At 18.9% G+C, this 20903-nt stretch overlaps 4 protein-coding genes across 4 annotated transcripts; all 4 read left to right on the top strand.

Annotated features, from left to right (window-relative positions):
- Positions 1 to 379: 379 nt before the first annotated feature.
- Positions 380 to 1261, top strand: MKS88_000134 (fam-m protein; the record flags this gene model as incomplete). Its single annotated transcript, XM_067214361.1, has 2 exons — positions 380 to 454; positions 575 to 1261. The coding sequence occupies 2 exons, from the start codon at positions 380 to 382 to the stop codon at positions 1259 to 1261; spliced, it is 762 nt and encodes a 253-aa protein (XP_067075867.1).
- Positions 1262 to 3768: 2507 nt separating this feature from the next.
- MKS88_000133 (fam-l protein) lies at positions 3769 to 4798 on the top strand (the record flags this gene model as incomplete). The annotated part of the gene is made up of 2 exons (XM_067214350.1): positions 3769 to 3855; positions 3983 to 4798. The coding sequence occupies 2 exons, from the start codon at positions 3769 to 3771 to the stop codon at positions 4796 to 4798; spliced, it is 903 nt and encodes a 300-aa protein (XP_067075866.1).
- Positions 4799 to 14915: 10117 nt separating this feature from the next.
- On the top strand, positions 14916 to 15930 carry MKS88_000132 (fam-l protein; the record flags this gene model as incomplete). Its single annotated transcript, XM_067214340.1, has 2 exons — positions 14916 to 15002; positions 15130 to 15930. The coding sequence occupies 2 exons, from the start codon at positions 14916 to 14918 to the stop codon at positions 15928 to 15930; spliced, it is 888 nt and encodes a 295-aa protein (XP_067075865.1).
- Positions 15931 to 18280: 2350 nt separating this feature from the next.
- On the top strand, positions 18281 to 19169 carry MKS88_000131 (fam-m protein; the record flags this gene model as incomplete). The annotated part of the gene is made up of 2 exons (XM_067214329.1): positions 18281 to 18367; positions 18495 to 19169. 2 exons carry the CDS (start codon positions 18281 to 18283, stop codon positions 19167 to 19169), a joined length of 762 nt encoding a protein of 253 aa, XP_067075864.1.
- Positions 19170 to 20903: the final 1734 nt, after the last annotated feature.

Raw genomic sequence — 20903 nt, 5'->3', positions numbered from 1 at the left:
TCCCCATAACAAGAAATAGAGTATTTTTTTCGTATTTTATTAATGACAATATTAGTAAGGAAAATATTCAGTTAGTTCGTTACATTAAATAAATAATTATATATTTCTAATATTTATGAATTATTTCCAATTATTTTATTTTTTTTAAGGTTATTTCATTTATTCTATATTATATGGTAACAATTATATTATTTTTAAAGTTATTTTACTATATATATAGTAAAGCATATTATATTTTTATATATATTATTAAGTATTTTTGAAGAAAAAATAAAAAAAGTTTTTAAAAAAAAATTTAGCTTACTGTATCTTTAAAAATAAATTACTATTAATTTTTTCCTCTTTGCATATGTTAAATATGTACATGATGAAACAAAGAATGAACTTACATATAATTATAAAAATCTGGGAGTTTCTCATTTTAACTTGGATATACCCTTTTATCAGTGATCTGGTGCGATTGTATTATTTAAGTGAAATTGTTTGTTTATATTCATAATGTTTTATTTTTTTTAATTATATACTTTATTATGAAATTATTATTTTTTTTTAAATATGTACCTTGTTTTTTTAGAATGTACCTAATTATTATTTGGATAAATTCTGCAATAATAATAAAATGTTAGATACAAGAAGTTATCGATCACTGACAAAAAATAAGCTGGAAAAAGAATCAAATATTGCAGGAGTAAAAAAAAGAAAATCAATATACAAAGAATTCGAAAAAAAAGAAATATTTAATAATGAAAAAGAATCTAAAGCTAGAAACAAACTATCAAATGGACGTTTACTAAATAAGGCACAGTATTACACAGAAATTATAGATTATAATAATGGAATGTTTGATGGAAAACATTTCCATTTTCAAAAAAAATGGATAAAAAAAAAATATTATGATGATTTTCTTGAGAAAAAAAGAAGAATTCGTGATATAACTTTAAAAAAAATAAAATTTAAAAATTACGGATTTGTAGTTGCTATACTTTTTATTTTTTTCTTATTCGGATTAGGATTACCTACACTAAATATATTATGTTCTTTAAATATTATAGAAAATGGAATGTACAAAGACTCATTAACGCATAATATTTGGGAATTTATAGAAGGATACATCAATGGAATTGGTTTAAACAAATATAATATATATTTAGTATCATTGTCTATACTTCTCGTTTTATTAGCTATTGTAGTTATAATAGTCTTAACTAGGATTTTAAGAAATAATGAAAAATATAATAAGACTAAATTGATGATTGATTAAAATAAATATAAAAAATTTACAATATTATGTGAAAAATCCTTTAGTAAGAACTAATATTTGTAATATCTTTAATTATGTTCTTATTAAACTTACTCATAATTAATTATATTTTATAGATTCTCAAGTATATGCTTTGTCCTTTTGATGCAGATCAATGAAATATAATGTTCTTCGTTTTTTTGTAAATTTGAATATTTGATGATTTCAAATTTGTTTATCAAAATAATTATTTCAACTCAATTATTTTCTTAATATATATATTTGTGTATCTAAATGGAATTTTATGAAAAATATATGCTTTTTCTTATAAATGAGTATAAAGCAGCACAACTCATATATTCTTATTAGTGTGTTATATTTTATATTTAATATGAAAATTGTTTTCTTATCTTTTTTATCTTGTTCTAATGTAAAATGATTATGTTTTAAAGTTATTAAATAAAAGTGTTATTATCTTTAAATTTACAATAGCTATATTTTATTTTATATTTAATGAATAGGAGTGAATATATATTTGTTAAAGTAATATGTATATTATTTATACATGGAAAAATATTTAATTTTATTTCTATAAATACTGTTTTATGTGATATATGTAATAAAATATATTAATTTTAAAAGATGTATTTAATAGTCATTTATATTTTTTGCATTTTATATTTATGTAATTATAAATATATAATAGTATTATATTCTTGTTAATTATTTATTATTTATAATTAAATACTAATTTGGAAATTCGAAATAATTACAATTAAAAGGAGTTAGATCCATTTATAATATCATTATTATATTTCTTATTGGCACAGTTATTTCGATTCCGAATAAATTATTTAAATACAAGTTGTTTTGAAAAATTATAGAAAATTATACTAGATATGATTCTTATTTTTCATGTCATTAAATTTTTAATATATTAGATTGAATCAACTGTTAATAGGCAAAATATGCAAATATACCTTATTTACTCCTTAAAATTTTAAATATCTAAAAATGCTTTATATGCCTATAAATATATATTTATATGTAATTAGGATAAATACATATTCTTACTATTTTCTATTATGTGTAAGTATTTATTTATATATTTGTCTTACTTCGTATGGTATCTATACATATATTAAGTAAATGTTTAATATTATTTAGGTGTATAAAATTACATAAATCGTTTATATTTATCATTACTAATTCCTTCATATTTATAACGATAATTTTTTAAATAAAATAACAGTAAAAAAAAAAATTTTATTTTTCTACGATTAATTTATAAATAGATGTTCAAAGTACAGATTATTACTAATATATATTAAAATTTTATTATTTCAACTTTTGTTTTAGTATAAACTGTATTTAAGGAATAATATATTTTGTGTGTTCCTACGATATTTCTATTAATAAGAGGATACATACATTTAATATTTTATTAATCCATATAAATAATTTTAATTCATATCTATTTTTAAAAATATTACTTCAATGGTTTTAATAATAATACATGATAACGAAAGATGTTATAAATTACTATTACTGGCAAAATAAAACGAATATATTATTTAAGTAAGGATACTCTGGAACTAAATATTTTCCAGAAAGAATAACGCTATCATTTAATTTCTTTTTTTTTTTTCATTATATTTCTTCTAAATATGTAAATTTAAATAAAAAAAAAAAAAAAAATTCTGGTAAATGAATTTAAAAGTAAATCGTTAACGAAAATGATAAGAATTAAAGTAAAAATTATAATATTCAGAAATTATTATACAAAAATAAAAAAATTTAATTTATTTACCTTTTATATACATATTATTTCATAGATTTGATTGTAAGTTTTACGTTCTATATTTTAAGTGATTTGTAGTCCTTTGAAAAACGAAAGCTTTACATTTAGTATATCATAAGATGTGGTGCATAATATTGCTTTTTTTGTTTATCATTTTTGCTATTTTTTTATTAAATAATAATAATATTACTTAACACTAATAAAACGTCTTTCCAAAATACGATGTTAATAAAATTAGAATTATTAATAGAAAAATATTGTCATAATTATATATTATCATCCCCAAATAGAGGACAATATATTTCCTACATTCTATACATACTATATTCTATAGATTCCATAAACTAGATATATTCAGTATTTAGAAATATTAATGAAACTTATACTTTAATTATTAGTAAAAAAACAATTTGATTAAACTCCCACATATAATAAATAAATTATATATTTTAAATATTCTTGAATAAATTCAAATTTTGTTATTTTTATTATAATTATTTATTTAAAAATATAATTAAATAATAATTTTTTAATATATATTTAGAGTTTTCATTTTATATATCTGTATAAAAATACTTTGTAGTTACATATATGTTATTAGGTTTTTATGAAAATATATAAAAAAAAATTAGAAAAATAAATGTAGCATCATATATGATTAGAAGTATACAATATTAATGTAAATTTATTCGTCATTTTATACATTATAGATCTAAAAATGTATATCATGAAACAATATCTTAAGTCAATCTTATTTATTAAAATTTCTGTGTTTGTTCTTGTAACTTGGATATCCCATCTTAACGATGATAACGTATGCTCAAATTATTTAAGGATATTTTTATTATTTATATTTTTCTGTATTTTATTCTTATTTATACTGTTTTTAGTGTTTTATTTTTAATTTTATTAAATCATAAATATTTAATTTATGTTTTCAGGTGATGTTTAACAAACCTCTAGATAACATATACAAATTTTATGGAAAAATATATACAAGAAATTATCGATTACTAGCAAATTATAAAAAAAATAAAGACTCAATTATTACGGGGTTAAAGGAGGAGATATTAAATAATGGAGTTCATGAAAGTAAAGATCTAACTTATAAGGAAAAGGAGAAGACAGGACAAAAGAAATTATCATGTAAATATTTATCCAGGAATGGAGGTGTAGATGTAAAAGCTATGGGAAATAAATATTGTACATTTGAAACAAAAAAATATTCCAATATGGAAAAAAAAATATTCAAAGAACTTGATTATGTAAATTTTCTTCAAAACAACAGAACAATTAGCGACAAGACTTACAAAAAAATAATCCATAAAAAATATGGTTTAAAACTAGCTATACCTGTATTATTGTTCTTGTTTTTCTTGATAGTATCCATAGTAGATTTCTCACTAGGTTTTTCTACAACTAACGTTACATGGGATGGAAGTTTTTTAGGACTATGGCCTCATTTAAAAGAGTTGACTAATAATGAGGATGGATGGTTATCGACTGCATTAAAATGGTTGAAAGGAAATACATCAGGATTATGGAAGCACTATGTTGTTGGGACACAGAATAATGTATGTGATTTGTGTAAAAATGCAGCTGATAATCTGGATATAAAATGCATATTAGGACAATTACTTGGATACATATTATATTTCGTACCATTCATTATATTAGGTGTCACATTTATATCATGGATTATTTATTACCATAAAAAAGTTAAAAAATATCAAAAAATTAAATTAAGGAAAAGATAAAATTAATAATAAGAAAAATGTTTTATTCTATAAAGAAGTCTTTAATATGATTTACTAACTCTAACACCTTTACTCAAGAGTTTATTAAACTTCCATATAATTACTTATATTTTATAAATGCATATGCACACAAGTCGCTTTTTTTTTTTTACAAATATATAACAAAAGATTTTATTTTATCTAAATTTGAATTTTTAACATCCTTCAATTCTATTATAAGGTAATGTATGAGAATGATTAATTTTCATGGTTTCCTATATACAAGTATGCATTTATATAGATTGTCATTAAAAATGATTATATATACTACATATGTGGGTTAAATTTAATATATAATAACCAAATTTATATAAATTTACTGAAATATTTTATTTTCTATTTTATTTAAAAGAACTCGTTTTGTGTTTTTTATTTTGTTATAATCTAAAAGTGTTATTTATTTATGTTATTAAGAAAAATTATAATTACCTTTGTATTAGCAATTAATTTATTTTGTTTTGTATATAATAAAAGTGAATATATGTCGTTTCTCTTATATGTATATATATATATACTTCTTAAACCTTGGAAAGAGCTTATATTTCTTTTACAAAATAGGTGTATGAAAAATATTTTGTAGAACGTAATTGTTGTAAAAAGTTTTTTAATGTATATTTATTTTACTTTGAATGATATATCTTTGAAGATATAAAAATGTATTTAAAATATATTTCTTTTAAATTTTTATTATTTGTTGTAGTTTAAAAACTTATATATTTTTTATATATTTGTAACTTAATGAAGAGTTAAAAATATTAATTATTTTATTATTGCGTTTATTTGAGGTATTTAATTAATTTTGCAGTAACTGAATTGTATATATATATATATACACTATAGAAACAATTTATAAATAAACATACTGCAAATTTATTTCATTTATTGTATTACTAAAAAATTGAACTAATGAATTAAATGTAATCATATATGAATGAATTATATATGTAATTTCTTTTTTTCTTCTTTTTATAAGAATTTATAAACAATTAATCATGTCATATTATTGAAAAAAATTATATTAAAATTATGTAGTCCTATATTTTTCATTTGTAGGAAATTATTCAATAATATTAATAAGAAAAATGCATATATTATATAGAATTACAAAGTATAATAAAATGTAAGTAAGAATGTTCCTATAGTTAAAAAAAAAGAAAAAAATATTACGAAAATGCTCTTTTGTATAAGGCATAACAACAATATTTATAAAAATATCTATATGAATAAAAAAGTAATGATGATAATAAAACTTGTATAGAATTATAAAAACTTGTTTTCATGTATTTATTCTTTTTCTTTAATACTATTAGCTTTTCATTTATTTGTATATTTATTGTATTCCCAAAGTAAAATACATGACAACAAAATTCTTCTTTACTAGAAGCCACTTAAGAAAAAGTTATATTTTGAGCATGTATAACATTAAAACCGTAAAAAAGTTAGATACTTAATTCAAAAAAAATAAAAATACTTTTTGGGAATTTTCTGAATATTAAGATTTTAATTTTTCTATGATAATATTGAACTTTAATATATATAATTTGTTTTAAACTTTCTTTTAATTGTTTTTAATTGTTAATATATATATATATATATATATATATATATATATATATATATGTAACGAACATACATTACGTGGGTATGTATATTCCATGAGAGATCCTTAGTTCACATATTTACATGTCCCTCTTATCTGACTTCGTTTATTCTCTCTTTTATCTTAGTTTTTTAGTTTTCTATTTTTGTAATTAATATTTGAAATATTAAAATCTAAAATTAAGATAATATTAAATTCCAATAGAAATACATCGTATACTAGTTTTTAAGAATAAGTAATATTTGAAATTTACAGTTGTAGCAAAATAAATGAATTTAACACATAATATTGAATTAATACAATAATTATTGTAATATTTATAGTTAAAATTATAAAAAATAATTTATTTTATCTACTTAGGGTATCAATTTTTATTGTACCTATATGTATTTATAGAGTGTAAATGCACACATTTCAATAAATAAAAAATATAAGAATTTCGTGAATTAACGTTGTGTCCATGCGACGGTTATCAATATTATGGATATAAACAAAAGGCTTTCTTTTTATTTGTTACTTGTATCTGTATGCAGATGACTTATTTATCCAGAGAGAAAGTTGCGCTGAAAAAGGAGATAATGCAGAAGTAATATATTATCCAACATGATTATGCAAAAGTGACTTCAAGAAAATAAAAAAAAATTAAATAACATAAAAAGTGATTAATATTGATACAAAATGTATCTATATAATTGGAAATTTTAAGATAATTTTTTTTTTCTGTTTTAGGATCTTATAGCAATTAAAAAGAAATTTTTCTGAATAGGAAGATGGATATATATGTAATTGTTTTACGTAAAAGATACAGAAAAATATAGTTATATATCTGTTTAGAATATTTCTCTAATTTATTTTTTCTTTACTTTGTATGAATGAAGAAGTAAAAAAATAAGCCTTTAACTATGTAGTTTCTTTAGAAATGGGGATATAAGACTTAAAAACAATTGTTATCAACATATTTATATGTGTCAATAATGTTGCTATACGTGTGCATTTATATGTGCATACATATGTGTGTGTGTACATTTGCACATGAACGTGCATACATGCGTGTATGTATATATGTAAATAATTATAGGAGAGTGTACATATGTATTCTTAATGTAATATATCCATTTACATATTTCAATGCATGTACCTACCTATATTTCAAAAAACGTATCTTTATTTTTAAACTTGAGAAAATACGTAGAATTATTTGACTATAATAGTAACAGGGATGATGTAATCATGTTTTACTAACTAAACGGAGTGAACATAAAAATAATAGTAACAAATAAAAGACATACAATATATATTTACAGACTGGTTTATCCATTTCATCTTATGAGATTATTACAACATTGACTTATCATGGCTTAGCTTCATACATATATATGAAAATTTTTTTTTATGTTATTGCATCCATCATTCAAGACATCAATAAAGAAACTCATAGGAAGTGTGCATTTATACAGACACTAATACTAATTTAATCCGTTTAAAGTAAAATAAATAGAATAAGTAATTTATCTCCGGAATACAATGTTATGTCAATAACTTAAACAATTTGAGGACACAACTGAGTTAATAACTATGTTCATTAATAGGATAGCATTATTCACGATTATATGCTTATCTATGTGTACGACTCTCACGCATATATATATTTTGTTATATTCTCTTTCTCTGTATGTGTTAAATCATTTATATTGAAAAGTCATAAAGGGGAAAACATGCGCACATGCATATGTATGCAAACATTGAATAGTGGAAATTTATTTAAATGAAATTACTAACATTACCAAGATATGTTAATCCGTTGTAGTTCTGAAAACTATAGAATAAGTTAATGTACATAAGAGAGAATGTAACGGATGATAAAATTCAAATAAATGACAAATAAGAATAACAACAATATATAAAGTTCGTTGAAACACTAATTTCTCTTATGGATGTTAATAAAGAAAAAGGAAAAAAAAAATATATATATAAATTATATATCATTTGAACAGAGATATGTACAAATTAATAAATTGAAAAGGAAATTAGTTTAACTATAGCCCATTTTTTATTGCGTCAAAACTGTTAACGTTCATTTGATTACCTCTATTAAAGATATTTATAAGGATATTAAATAATGAGTTCACCGTAAGCATGGAAAAAACAAAAAATAATAATATAGAAATTACAAAAACATAAGGGGTAGAGGTATAAGAAAAAACCGAACGTTATTAGTTCTTCGTAGTAAGTTAAAAAACATATAAGTAAATAAGTGTACATATACATGAACTGTAATCACATGCTGATGTATATGTTAATAATTTTCACTATAAATAAACTAGTATCTAACGAAGTTTACACATGTAATAGTAAAAAATATGCACAAGTAAATTACGTATGTGAATTTGAATGTAATGAATGAAATAATATGGAAGAGAGAAAAAGGAATAAATTTTACATTAATTTTTTTATTTTGGTAAGAATTACATTAGACATATGCATGGAAACAAATCTGTAGTAAGAAGGTATTAAATATGTTTTGAAAAAAATGAATTAATTAGAAAAAATAAATGCTTGTAAAATTATAGAGTAATATAAAACACATATGAATGAAACTCATAAAGGTTCTAATTTATTGATTATTTTAATACGTGTATGTTTGGGCGGACTTACTTTAATAAAAATCAAAGTGTATTAGTATTATTGTTAAGATTTAATAGTTATATCATGTGTGTTATTGCAAAAATAATGCCTAATGAAATTATGTGAAAATAATAATTTCACTGAATATATATATAGCACACATAAATTAATTTTTAAACAAAATATTAAAATAAAATGCCATATATCTCATTATTATAATATTAATAACAAGATAAATTAAAATAAATCTAATCTATTATATCAAACACTATATATATGATAAATGACTATTAAAACTGACACTTTATGTAGAATAATTTAAACAATATTAACGTATTAATATAAATATGTATGAATTAATAAATATACATATAGGAAATAAAAATATATATTTAATAATCAACCTCCATGTCGTATAAGTTCACTTAGGAATTAATATATTTCAAAAGAAATGACAATTATATATTGAATGTTCTTTCATTTTGATAAATATGAATAACTATTTAATTTAAATTGACGTGAATATTTTTAATAGTTCAATCATGCATAAAAGATTTTAGGAAAAAACTATAGTCTTAAAAATTATCAACTGTATTAGTTACATGCATATTTATAAAATAACTATAAAAATGAAGTTTATAAATTTATGTAATTACCATTATATAATATTCAAAACAGATAGAAATATTAATTATGATGCTTTATTTTTTTTTTTTATATAAGAAAGAATTTATAATTTTTGGAAGAGTTATGAATATCCAAATGAAAGTGTTATTTAAGGGTACCAAAATAAGAATATATTTAAATATGTTTATATATATACATATATATATGTGCATATGAAAAATGGTGTAAAATTATAACTATCTTATTTATGTAATACAGCCAAACGTAGTATGCATTATATAGAACATTAAAAATATAAATAATTTATATATTTTTTTTTAATTAATTATTTTTTAGAGAAGTAATTTGAATACAAAAATTAGCATAGATTTATATTTATTCATCTAACGTAATATATTTAATATGTTACATTTTTATAATTAAGTCCATTCTCTAAATTCAACAGAAAATATGTAATTTAAATATATATGATTATATTAATATATATATAATATATTTAATTTATTTAAGTTATGTAATAGTTGTATTTTAATACACGATTTTGGTATTATTAATTTATAATTCAGAAAAATATGTACACAGCTATCTCCTTCATGTATATATTAATAAGTAAAATAATACATTAATTTTTTTCCTAAATTTTATTGTATGTATTATTGTACATAATTTTTTCGTATTTTCTAATGATATTATTTTTCTTGTAATTTTTTTTTTAATTGTTTAATTAGTTAAAATGTTTATTTATTACATTTACTTCAATGTTTTTTTTAATATTATAATTTTTATAGAATTTATAATTTTATATTTAAAAAAAATAAAAAAGAATAAAAGAAAAATATAAATGAATTCTTAAATTTAGTAAATTTCTTTTTAGTCATAATTAACACAACGCATTATTCTAAAATATAAGAAATTATAATTTTTCATTTTTAATGATATGATATAAATGCGTAAATGCGTTAAATTGGATAGTACATATTTAGAGATAAAACATTATGTATGTCAATTAAAGCTTAGAATGGAATTTCTTTAGTTATTTATGTAAAACATTCTATATGTTGGAAGTATATGACACAAGTTAGATTATAATTTATGCTATAAAAAAAAAAAAATTTTCTTAAACTGTGTATACTATTATATTTTACGCTATATCTTATATTTTAGAATTATAAAATAGTACATAAACGTATTAAGTCTAGAAATGATTAAGTTTATTTTTAGGATTTGACAAAAAAATTAATAACTATATTCCTTATACGTGCTTATCTACCTGTTCTCACCACATATGTATTTTTTTTATTCTAATTATCAAATAAAATCCATATGAATAAAGAAAAAGTTAATTTATCTCATTATTTTTTGAAAAACATTGATAACTAAAATTTAGAATTGGTCTAATAGATTATTATAATATATATGTTGTGAATTTATTAAAATAACTAGTAGTGCGAAAAATTATTTTGATGTTATCTTTTTTTTAAATAACTTTGTCAGAATTATTTACAATAAAACTTTTTAAATTATCTTTATTTTTTGTACCAGATATTTGTATTTTATTTATGAATTTTAGTATCTTTTCATAAAATATAATAAAATAAAATGAGTACCCCAATAATTTTATTTTCTTAAGAATATCTTCATATTATACAGAGTTTTGTTTACAGAATAAAAGATAATAAAACATAAAAGGATACCCACTTAAACGGAAAAAGTAAATATTTAATGTTAGCTAAATCTCCTATATTTATTCTTTTTATTTGGATATATTATTTTTTAAGTAATATAGTATAATGATAAAAACAAAAACGTTTACTTTTTATTTTTTAATGCTTTGTGTTATATATACTTATATTAAAATTTTCCCTTATCCGTAGGTAATATTATTAGGTTATAAATAATAAAAATATTTTCATTTATTTGTTGTGTACCTTTTAAAAATATTTTGATAAATAGGAGATTGTATATTAAATATTATATTCAAGAACCGATATATTACTACATGAGAAGAAAAGAAATAATGCAGGATTAATTATGTTTTATTTGGAAATATATATATACTGATTAAGACAGTTAAGATTATAATAATGAATGAAAGTAAATTAGGGAAGGCGAATCGATAGATAAAAATAATTATAGTGGTTTCCGCCAAAAAATTAGTCAAGAAATGAAAATATGTCATATATAAAACTTTTTCGATGGTAGATAACTTGTTTGAAAATGTATTATATATAGGAGTTATTCTTATATATTTAATACTGGAAATATATCAATTCTACAGAGAAAATAAGTTTAATGAATTTAGAAATACGAGTACATTTTTAATATATGCTTTACAAGAAATATTTATGATATCTGAATTTTCAACTATATTATTCATGGAAATCGCCAAGGAATTTACACAAATATTTTCATTATTGTTAGTTATTTAGTATATTTTGATAGTTACTTAAATATTTGTAAAAATCATAATTTATACAACTGATATATAAGGAAATTCATTTAAAGCCTATTTAAAATGAATATTTGTTTTTTAAAAAAAGTGCTTTGTGTAACTAAAAGGTGTGTACTTAATTCTAAGTAAGAATATATGTTCAAATTAATTACATGATATATTCATATAAAATTAAATATTGTAATAAAAATATATGAGAATATATATATATATGTATAAATGTAAATAAAATAGGGGGTAAATGTTTATAACATTCGAATGTTTTTATGTTTATTTTTATATTATTATGTATTATATTGTGTGAATTTATTATTGTGACTTAATATAGCTGTATTTTTATTTTTTTCTGGTTCATAGTAGTACATAAATATTATAGATTAATATTCAAAACAAAAGTATTCATTTTATGTATAAAAATCGGATCCATATATGTCTGATCTTAATTTTTATTATAGCAATTTTGTTCACTTAATTTAATAAACAAAGTTACAATTAATAAAACATCACCAAAGATAATGAGGTAATTTATGTCTTTAACAATTATAATATCCCTTTTCTTTTTTTTCTATTTTAAGTATTTATTTGAATATCTTCTTATTAGAATATATTTTATATTAGTCATAATTTAAATTTTTTATGTTGTTTTTCAATTGATAAAATAAATACATATATTTTTTTTTTTTCGTTCATGAGTGGTTTATATTTAAATGTATACACAATAAATAATTTTTGTAACAAATATTATGAGTAATACATATTTTAAAAATTAATTTACACAAGAATATTTTTATTAAATTTCTGTATATTTATTCTAGTTATGATACATTTCAATGGTTACTAATATTATTTTGATTTTAAGGATGAATTTTAAATATGGAATAAATTTTTAAATATATAAAGACCGTAATTAAATAAATTGATTAAGTAATATTCATCATTTTATTTTTTAATTTAAGAAGTTAATGGAATTAATGGAATTTTATAAAAATTACCTAAATTTCAATTATAATAATAATGTTGATAACAAAAAGTTATATTTATTTGTTTTAGGTTCTATTAATTGAACACAGTTTAAAACTAATGTTAATACGATAATAATATATACCGTATAAATACTAATTTCATTCTAAATCAATAAATAAATAATTACTAAAACTTAATAATTTATTTTTAATGAAATTTAATTAACAATTAAATAAAATATACATAAATTTTAAGGTTAAATATATTTTGTTCAAGAAAACACACACCCATGGATAATAATTTATATAGTTACGATACTTTTAATTATTATTCTATATATGAATATACCAGAGCAGTAATGGTGCATAAAATACGTGAAAAAGTGCAAATAATCTATATTAACTAGAGTTTTTTTTCATATTTTTTATCACCATATATATAATAATTTAATGCTAATTAAAGGAAACATATGTCATATATAAAACAACATAATACAAAGGTTATAATGCTTTTATTAACACTCTAACTTCTGATATACTTTAGTTAGAGTATTAAGATATATTTTGCATAGAAATATTAATTATAAAAAGATAAATAACATGATTTTTGAAAATGCTATATTTAAGAGCCTTTAAAATGATTAAATACTAAGTTTTTTATTTAAATACTATATTGTAAATTCAAATTGAACCCCAACATGAATATTAATATTTGTTTTATTAACCACAAGGCATGTATTTTTTGGAATGTATTACTTATACTATGTATTTTCTTAAGTATTTAATGAATTTTTCAAAATTATAGTTCGACATAGAGGAATTGAAATTAAATATTGGAATGATATTCATAAAAAAATTAAACAAATCGTAATAAGTAGTTTAATATTATTTTTAATTTTTTTTTTTTTTTAACTATATACATTTTTTTTCTAAATATACATATATATATAATTAAATATGTTTATATTTTTTGTTAATGAATTTTAAAATATTACCTTTAGTAATACTGGCATAAAATGATCTTAATTATAAATTATAATTTTCAAGTATTCTAATTTAAATATAAATAATCATTTCTATTTATCTCTAAATGTAATATCTTAATAGATTATGTAGTGCTCTATGAATTAAAAATTTTATAAATATTTTATTTAATATAAAGGAATGAATCCGTTCAAATAGCAAATCAAGTATACTCTAAAATTAACAAAAAATTAAATGTTCTACTAATTATTGGAATTCTGATTTATTATTATATTGCTAAATAATTAGTATATTTAATAAAAACATCCAATTTCTGAATTATATATTAAATTATATATTGTTTATGAAAATTTTATTATTAAAAGTAAAACATCGTTAAATAAGTAGTTTATTAATTTATGGAACTATGAATTATATCTATCTTCTCTATATTCCATACTTTATATAATTTCCATAATTCAGATATTAAAATATATATTATTTTGTAAAAAACTAATAACAATAATTTATTCATTTACTATAACAATCAATAAAATTATATATATTTAATATAATTTAATGAAAGCAAAATATATTATCTTAATTAATTTAGTTTTTTATACATAATAATAAAATAAAAATATTATAATAAATTTTTAAAGTTGTTTTTCTGTCTATTTTATAAAACATGTTATCGTTATATTCATTTTATTATAATTTTATGAAATTACAATAAAAGCATAATCAAAAATTAAAAACAGAAAAAATATAGAGTCCTTTAGAATTAGAAGTATATTATGTCGATATAAATTTTTAATTGCATATATTATAAAATTAAATATATATATTATGGATCAAAAAAATACGTTACTGTTATTTACAATAATTTCTGCGTTTATCCTTTTAAGTTGGATATGTCTTTTTAACATTGATCTCGTATGATAATAATAATTAAGGATACGTGCATTATCTATTTTATTCTTGCCTTATTTTTATTAATATATTTTTATTGTCATTAAATTAGTTATTCTTTTAAATAATAAATATTTACATATTTTTTTAGAGTAACTATTATAAAACTTCAGAAGGAAATTATAAAAATAATAGAAAATTAGATAAAAATTATCGATTACTAGCAATATCTAAAGAGGATAAATGTTCAGTTTTTGTAAGATTAAATGAAGAAGTACCAAATTATGCTGTAAGCGAAAATAAAGATGTATATTTTAATGAGAAAGAACCCAAAAGAGAAATAAAACATTTAAATAGAAAATCATTTGTGAATGCAGGAGGAAATAAACAAAATATGAGGAATAGGAAATGTATATTTGAAACGAAAAAATATTCTCGTATGGAAAAAAAAATATTCAAGGAACTTGATTATATGGATTTTCTTAAAAACAACAAAACGATTAGTGATAAAACATATAAAAAAATTATATGTAAAAAATACCGATTGAGATTTGTTTTACCTTTATTATTAATCATCGTATTACTGATATTATACATTTTAGATTTATTGGTGGGTTGTGGGCTTAGGAAGGTACTGTTTAAGGCATTGAAATTGTGTGGTCCAGCTAATTGGTACAATAATTTAAGTGTGTTGTTAAGGGATTCTCCTATTAGTTGGTTGTTCAGGTCAATAAATAAAGTAGATAAAGCATTGGAAAAGATAACAAGTACGAAGAGGGGGGGAGCACAGGTAAAGGAGAGAATAGCAGGATACGTTTATGTAGATAGTTTTTTTAACTATCTAATATATATTATACCTTTGCTTATATTAGGTGTCATACTTATATTAGGCCTTCTTTATTACCACAAGAAAGTTAAGAAATATCAAAAAATTAAGTTTAAGAAAAGGTAAAATATATGGTATGCATTATGTTTTTATCTGTAATGAATTCTTTAATGTAAAAGTACTTCGGTAATATATTTAATTATATAATTATTAGTAGTATTTATAAGTGCTTAAATTTTATAAATGCGCCTAATTAAATCAGTTCGTTTTTTATGCATTATAGTAAAAAATTATTATAACAGTAATTCTATTTATAATTGAATATTTCAAAGTTTTTAATTAAGTATTTCATTGTATTGTATAAGGCTAACTAAATATTATAGTTTCATATTTACAATTTTAAATTTAATTAAATTTCCATGGAAAATATATGTTTATACATTAAAGGAAATATATTATAGTACAATTCACATAATTTTATTGATGTATGATAATTTATATTCAATTCAAAATTTTTAGATTTATATTTTTTATATTGTTCTTGATTAAACGTTTAATTGTTAATATATTTAAAATAATTTATTATGAGTTATAAATCAAACATATGTTTGTCTTTCTTTAATTTGAGGAAATGAAGTGAATAAAATTTATTGCATTGATATATATATATATATTATTCATTAAAGAAAATAAAATATATATTTTTTTTTATGGTATGTTATATACTACAACATAAGCATATTCTAGAGCAAAGTATTATATGAATGTAAATGAATTAAAATATAAAATAAATTTATATGAATCATGATATAATAACTTTCATTACTATAATATATAATGTATCAAGTTATATAAAAAGAATACTATTATAAAAATTCTATTATATATATATATATATATTGTACAAATAAAAGAAGCATTTATATAATGAAATATTTTGCGATGATTAAGTATTAATTATAATAACAAAATTAAGAGTATTATTTTATCCCCATTAACATGTATATATGAATGTTAACTTATATAAACATTGATAACGCAGCATGCTGTATAGATTAATTAGAAAATAGAGGAAAATATATAAAAATATATATCTCAATATAATAATAATGTAAAATGAACATAAATAAAATCATAAAATTTAATTATATGAAATATTATTTAAAATATTTATTATCACATGAACATTTGTATGTTTAATTTATAAAGATATAATCAAAAAAGAGTAATACCTTTATTATTAATATGTAAGAAAATTATCTATTATTCAAATATTCTAAACAAAATTTTAATTGCAAATATGAAAATATTTTTATTATATCTTAGACAAAGATATGAAGTGAAGAAAAGTAAATTACTTAATATCAATATATGATTTGATATAAATATAATGATGTAAAATATATTAGTATAAACAATATATTTAAAAGAGCATTATAAAGAAAATAAGATAGAATATACAGTTGTTTTCAAAAGATATTGGAATATTATTAAGAATATATATATAAGATTATATTTCATGATATAGCTATTTAAAAAGTGGAATATTAAATATATTATAAAGAATGTAAACTATTTGAATATAATACTTCAGTTATTTTAATATATAAGTTATTTACACAAATATGTACATAATTAATAAAAAAAAGAACAAGAAAATACTTAGAAACCACGAATTTTTCTATGACTAAAGAATTCTTTACATAAGTAAATATTTAAGAGGTATTTATTATATATAGAATAAAATTTTTTATATATATGTTATATGTTATAGATTTGATTTTAAAAATATATTATGAAACATAAAAGAATACATATATTTGTGTAATGACTAGAATACACTTTATAAAAAATATTACACAAAAATTGTACAACATATAGTTATATTTATTTATTATTAGTATTAATATATTGTTACCAATAATTAATATTTTATTAAAAATATATAATTTTTTGAAAATATGTTTATATTATTATAAATATTACGATATTACATCCATAGAATTAGTAATTCCTGTTTTAATATGTAGAGCAATGTACTAAATATATATTCTCTATATTCTATATTTTATATATTCTTAATAATTAAATTTAATAGGGAACTATAAGTTTACTTTTTAGTTTTTTCTAAAAAGAATTAATAACAAAATTATATAACTTGTACACTATATTAAAAAGTTAAATTTTATACTTTGAATTTTTATAAATGAATTCAATTTATTCATTTCGATGATAGGTATTTTTTTTTTTTTTAAATTTAATTACTATAAAGATTATATATATTATATTTTAAAAGTTATTTATGTTTGTAATTTATGTGAAACACGTTATAGTAATATAAATTTTGAAGGTATTTACGAAGAAATAATAAAATTGAATATTAAAAATAAATATTTAATTTTATCATATGAGGAATATTATATTATTTTGAAATTTTTTTCTTATTTAGTATAATATAGTATTAGAGAAATATATAATGGAACAAAAAATTAAGTTAATCTTATTTATCAAAACTACAATGTTATTCGTTTTAATATGGATATTCAATTTTATCAATGATTTCGTACGTTATTTTATTTAAGGATATATATGTTATTTATGCATTTCGTGATGTACTTTATTTAATACAGCTTTTTACTACTAAATTATATAATCTATTATATAATAAGTATTCATTTTTTTTTTCTTAGTATATTTTTAATAAATATTTGGCTAATGAGAACAATTTTAATAAGACATTAGATACAATAACTTATAGATTACTAGCAAAATATAAGGAAGACAAATATTCAAATATTACACAGTTAAAAGTGGGTATGCCAGACAATGGGAAGTCGGATAAAGAAAATATATCTATTAATATAAAAAGAAATAAAGGAAAAAATAAACAGTCAGATGGTAGTCTATTAAATAAGGCTACATATTATACAGAAGTCGTAGATTATAATGATGGAATGTTTGATGGAAAACATTTCCATTTTGAAAAAAGATGGATCAAAAAAAATGATTATAACACTTTTCTTGAAAAGAACAATAGAATTGGGAATATAGCTTTAAGAAAAATAAAATTTAGAAATTACGGATTTGGAGTTTTCATATTTTTTATTTTTTTCTTGTTGGGAATAGGATTACCCATATTAAAAGCACTATCTTCATACAGTGGACTTGAAGAAAAATTAGGTTTTATGACAAGCTTTTGGAAGTATATAGAAAAACCTTTCACGTATATAGTAGAAGAACAAGAAGCTTTTGTATTATTTTCTTTTGTTCTTATCATTATATTAGGTGCTATTCTTATAATAGCTATTCCCAAGATCTTGAGAAATAATGAAAAATATAAAAAGATTAAGTTAATGACTGAGTAAATGAAAAAATAAGTATACGAATTTTTATGTGAGGCAATTATTAATATGAAGTAATATATTTAATATATGAGTAATATATTTCTGAATAAGATAACTATTATATAAAGTTTTATAAATGTACGTGAGTATACTTGGTCTGTATGTTAAGAAACGGTAAAATATGAACATATATGTTTCCTTATGAATTTCACATTTTTAATACTTTTCGTTTTTTATTTTAAAATTTTATTTTCGCTTAATTAAATATATTTAGACAAATATAAATGTTTGTGCATGTAAATAGATTTCTATAAAAAATATATGTTTTTACTTTCAAATGAATGCATAATAGTACAACTTGAATAATTACAAATAAATATATTCATTTATGTTAGGGAACTAAAGTTTTTTCTATTTTATATGTAGTTACAAACTATAATCACTATTTTTTCATGGTTTTAAGAAAATGCATTATTATATTTGAATTAATAATAAATGTGTATAGTATCAAAAAAAAAAAAGTGAATAAATTTGGTTGTATTAATATTTATAGATTTATTTTTATTAATTAGAAAAAAAATTTTAGAACAATTATATTTAGAGCTTTTTTTAAGAGATATAATGTAAAAAATTTTTAAAAATTATATAGTAACTATCTTGTTATAATTTATTTTGAAATTAATTTTGATAAAAATTGTTAACTAAAAAGGAGAGAAATATGTATAACAGTAACAGAATTATAATATATTAGCTATATTTATATTATATGTAGTATTAGGTTTTAATATATTTTGATCTACAGTACCTACTAAAACCTAAGCTGGAAATACATAATTATTTAACATATGCATAGATATATTTTTATATTATAAATAATACTTAAAATTATTAACTTGTATAATAATACAAGAAATAGTGCTATTAATTCTTCACAGATCATATATATTTATATATGAAACCAATAATTCCAATAATATAACCCTATAAAGTATATTGAAACTTTAAAATTTGTGCTACTATTATTCTTTGTTTTATAAATGTCTTAAAAATACAAACAGGAAATGATATAATAAGAAAAAAGGCAACTAAATTAAGCATTAAATTTTAAAAATAAATTGTTTCTTTTTTTTTTTTTAACATTCTACTGGATATATTTGTGTACAGTATTTTTTTTATTTTAAGTTTTTTTTTTTTTTTTTTTTTTTTCTATTTAATAAGGTTATTTGTTCTTTATTAAATAATTTTATGTGCATTTTTTCAATCCAAAGACCATTAGCAAAAGCAGTTGATAAATTAAAATGTAATAATTTTTAAACATATTTTAACAACGTTTTAGAAGAATGATTTTTTATTTTATAAGATAATATTAGCAGAAAAATAAAAATAAGTAATAAGGAAAGTGATTTATATTGGTTTTATATGAAGTATTTTGTTTATTAATATTACTTTTTTCTTTTCATATTTGATTCTACCATATCTTACAAATAATTATATTTATAAATTACATAAAGTTTTATATTTAAAATATGTTTTTGCAAAGTTAATGTTAAAAATGATCAAATATAAAAATACTCTTAAATGTAGCGAATTCTATTATTATAATGTAATGTGATTCCGAAATAAAATAAATGATAAAAAAAATTTCTTTCTTATTTATTTGTTTATATCTTTTTTAAAAGCAAATATTATATAAGCATTAATGTAAAAAATTAGATATTCAGCATAGTTTCATTATTTTAATATATTAATGATTTT

The sequence above is a fragment of the Plasmodium brasilianum genome, assembly GCF_023973825.1.
Source record: "Plasmodium brasilianum strain Bolivian I chromosome Unknown PB_00_03, whole genome shotgun sequence".
Taxonomy (NCBI): Eukaryota; Apicomplexa; class Aconoidasida; order Haemosporida; family Plasmodiidae; genus Plasmodium; species Plasmodium brasilianum.
Note: the sequence above shows the minus strand (reverse complement) of the source record. Positions and strands in the feature narration are given on the sequence as shown.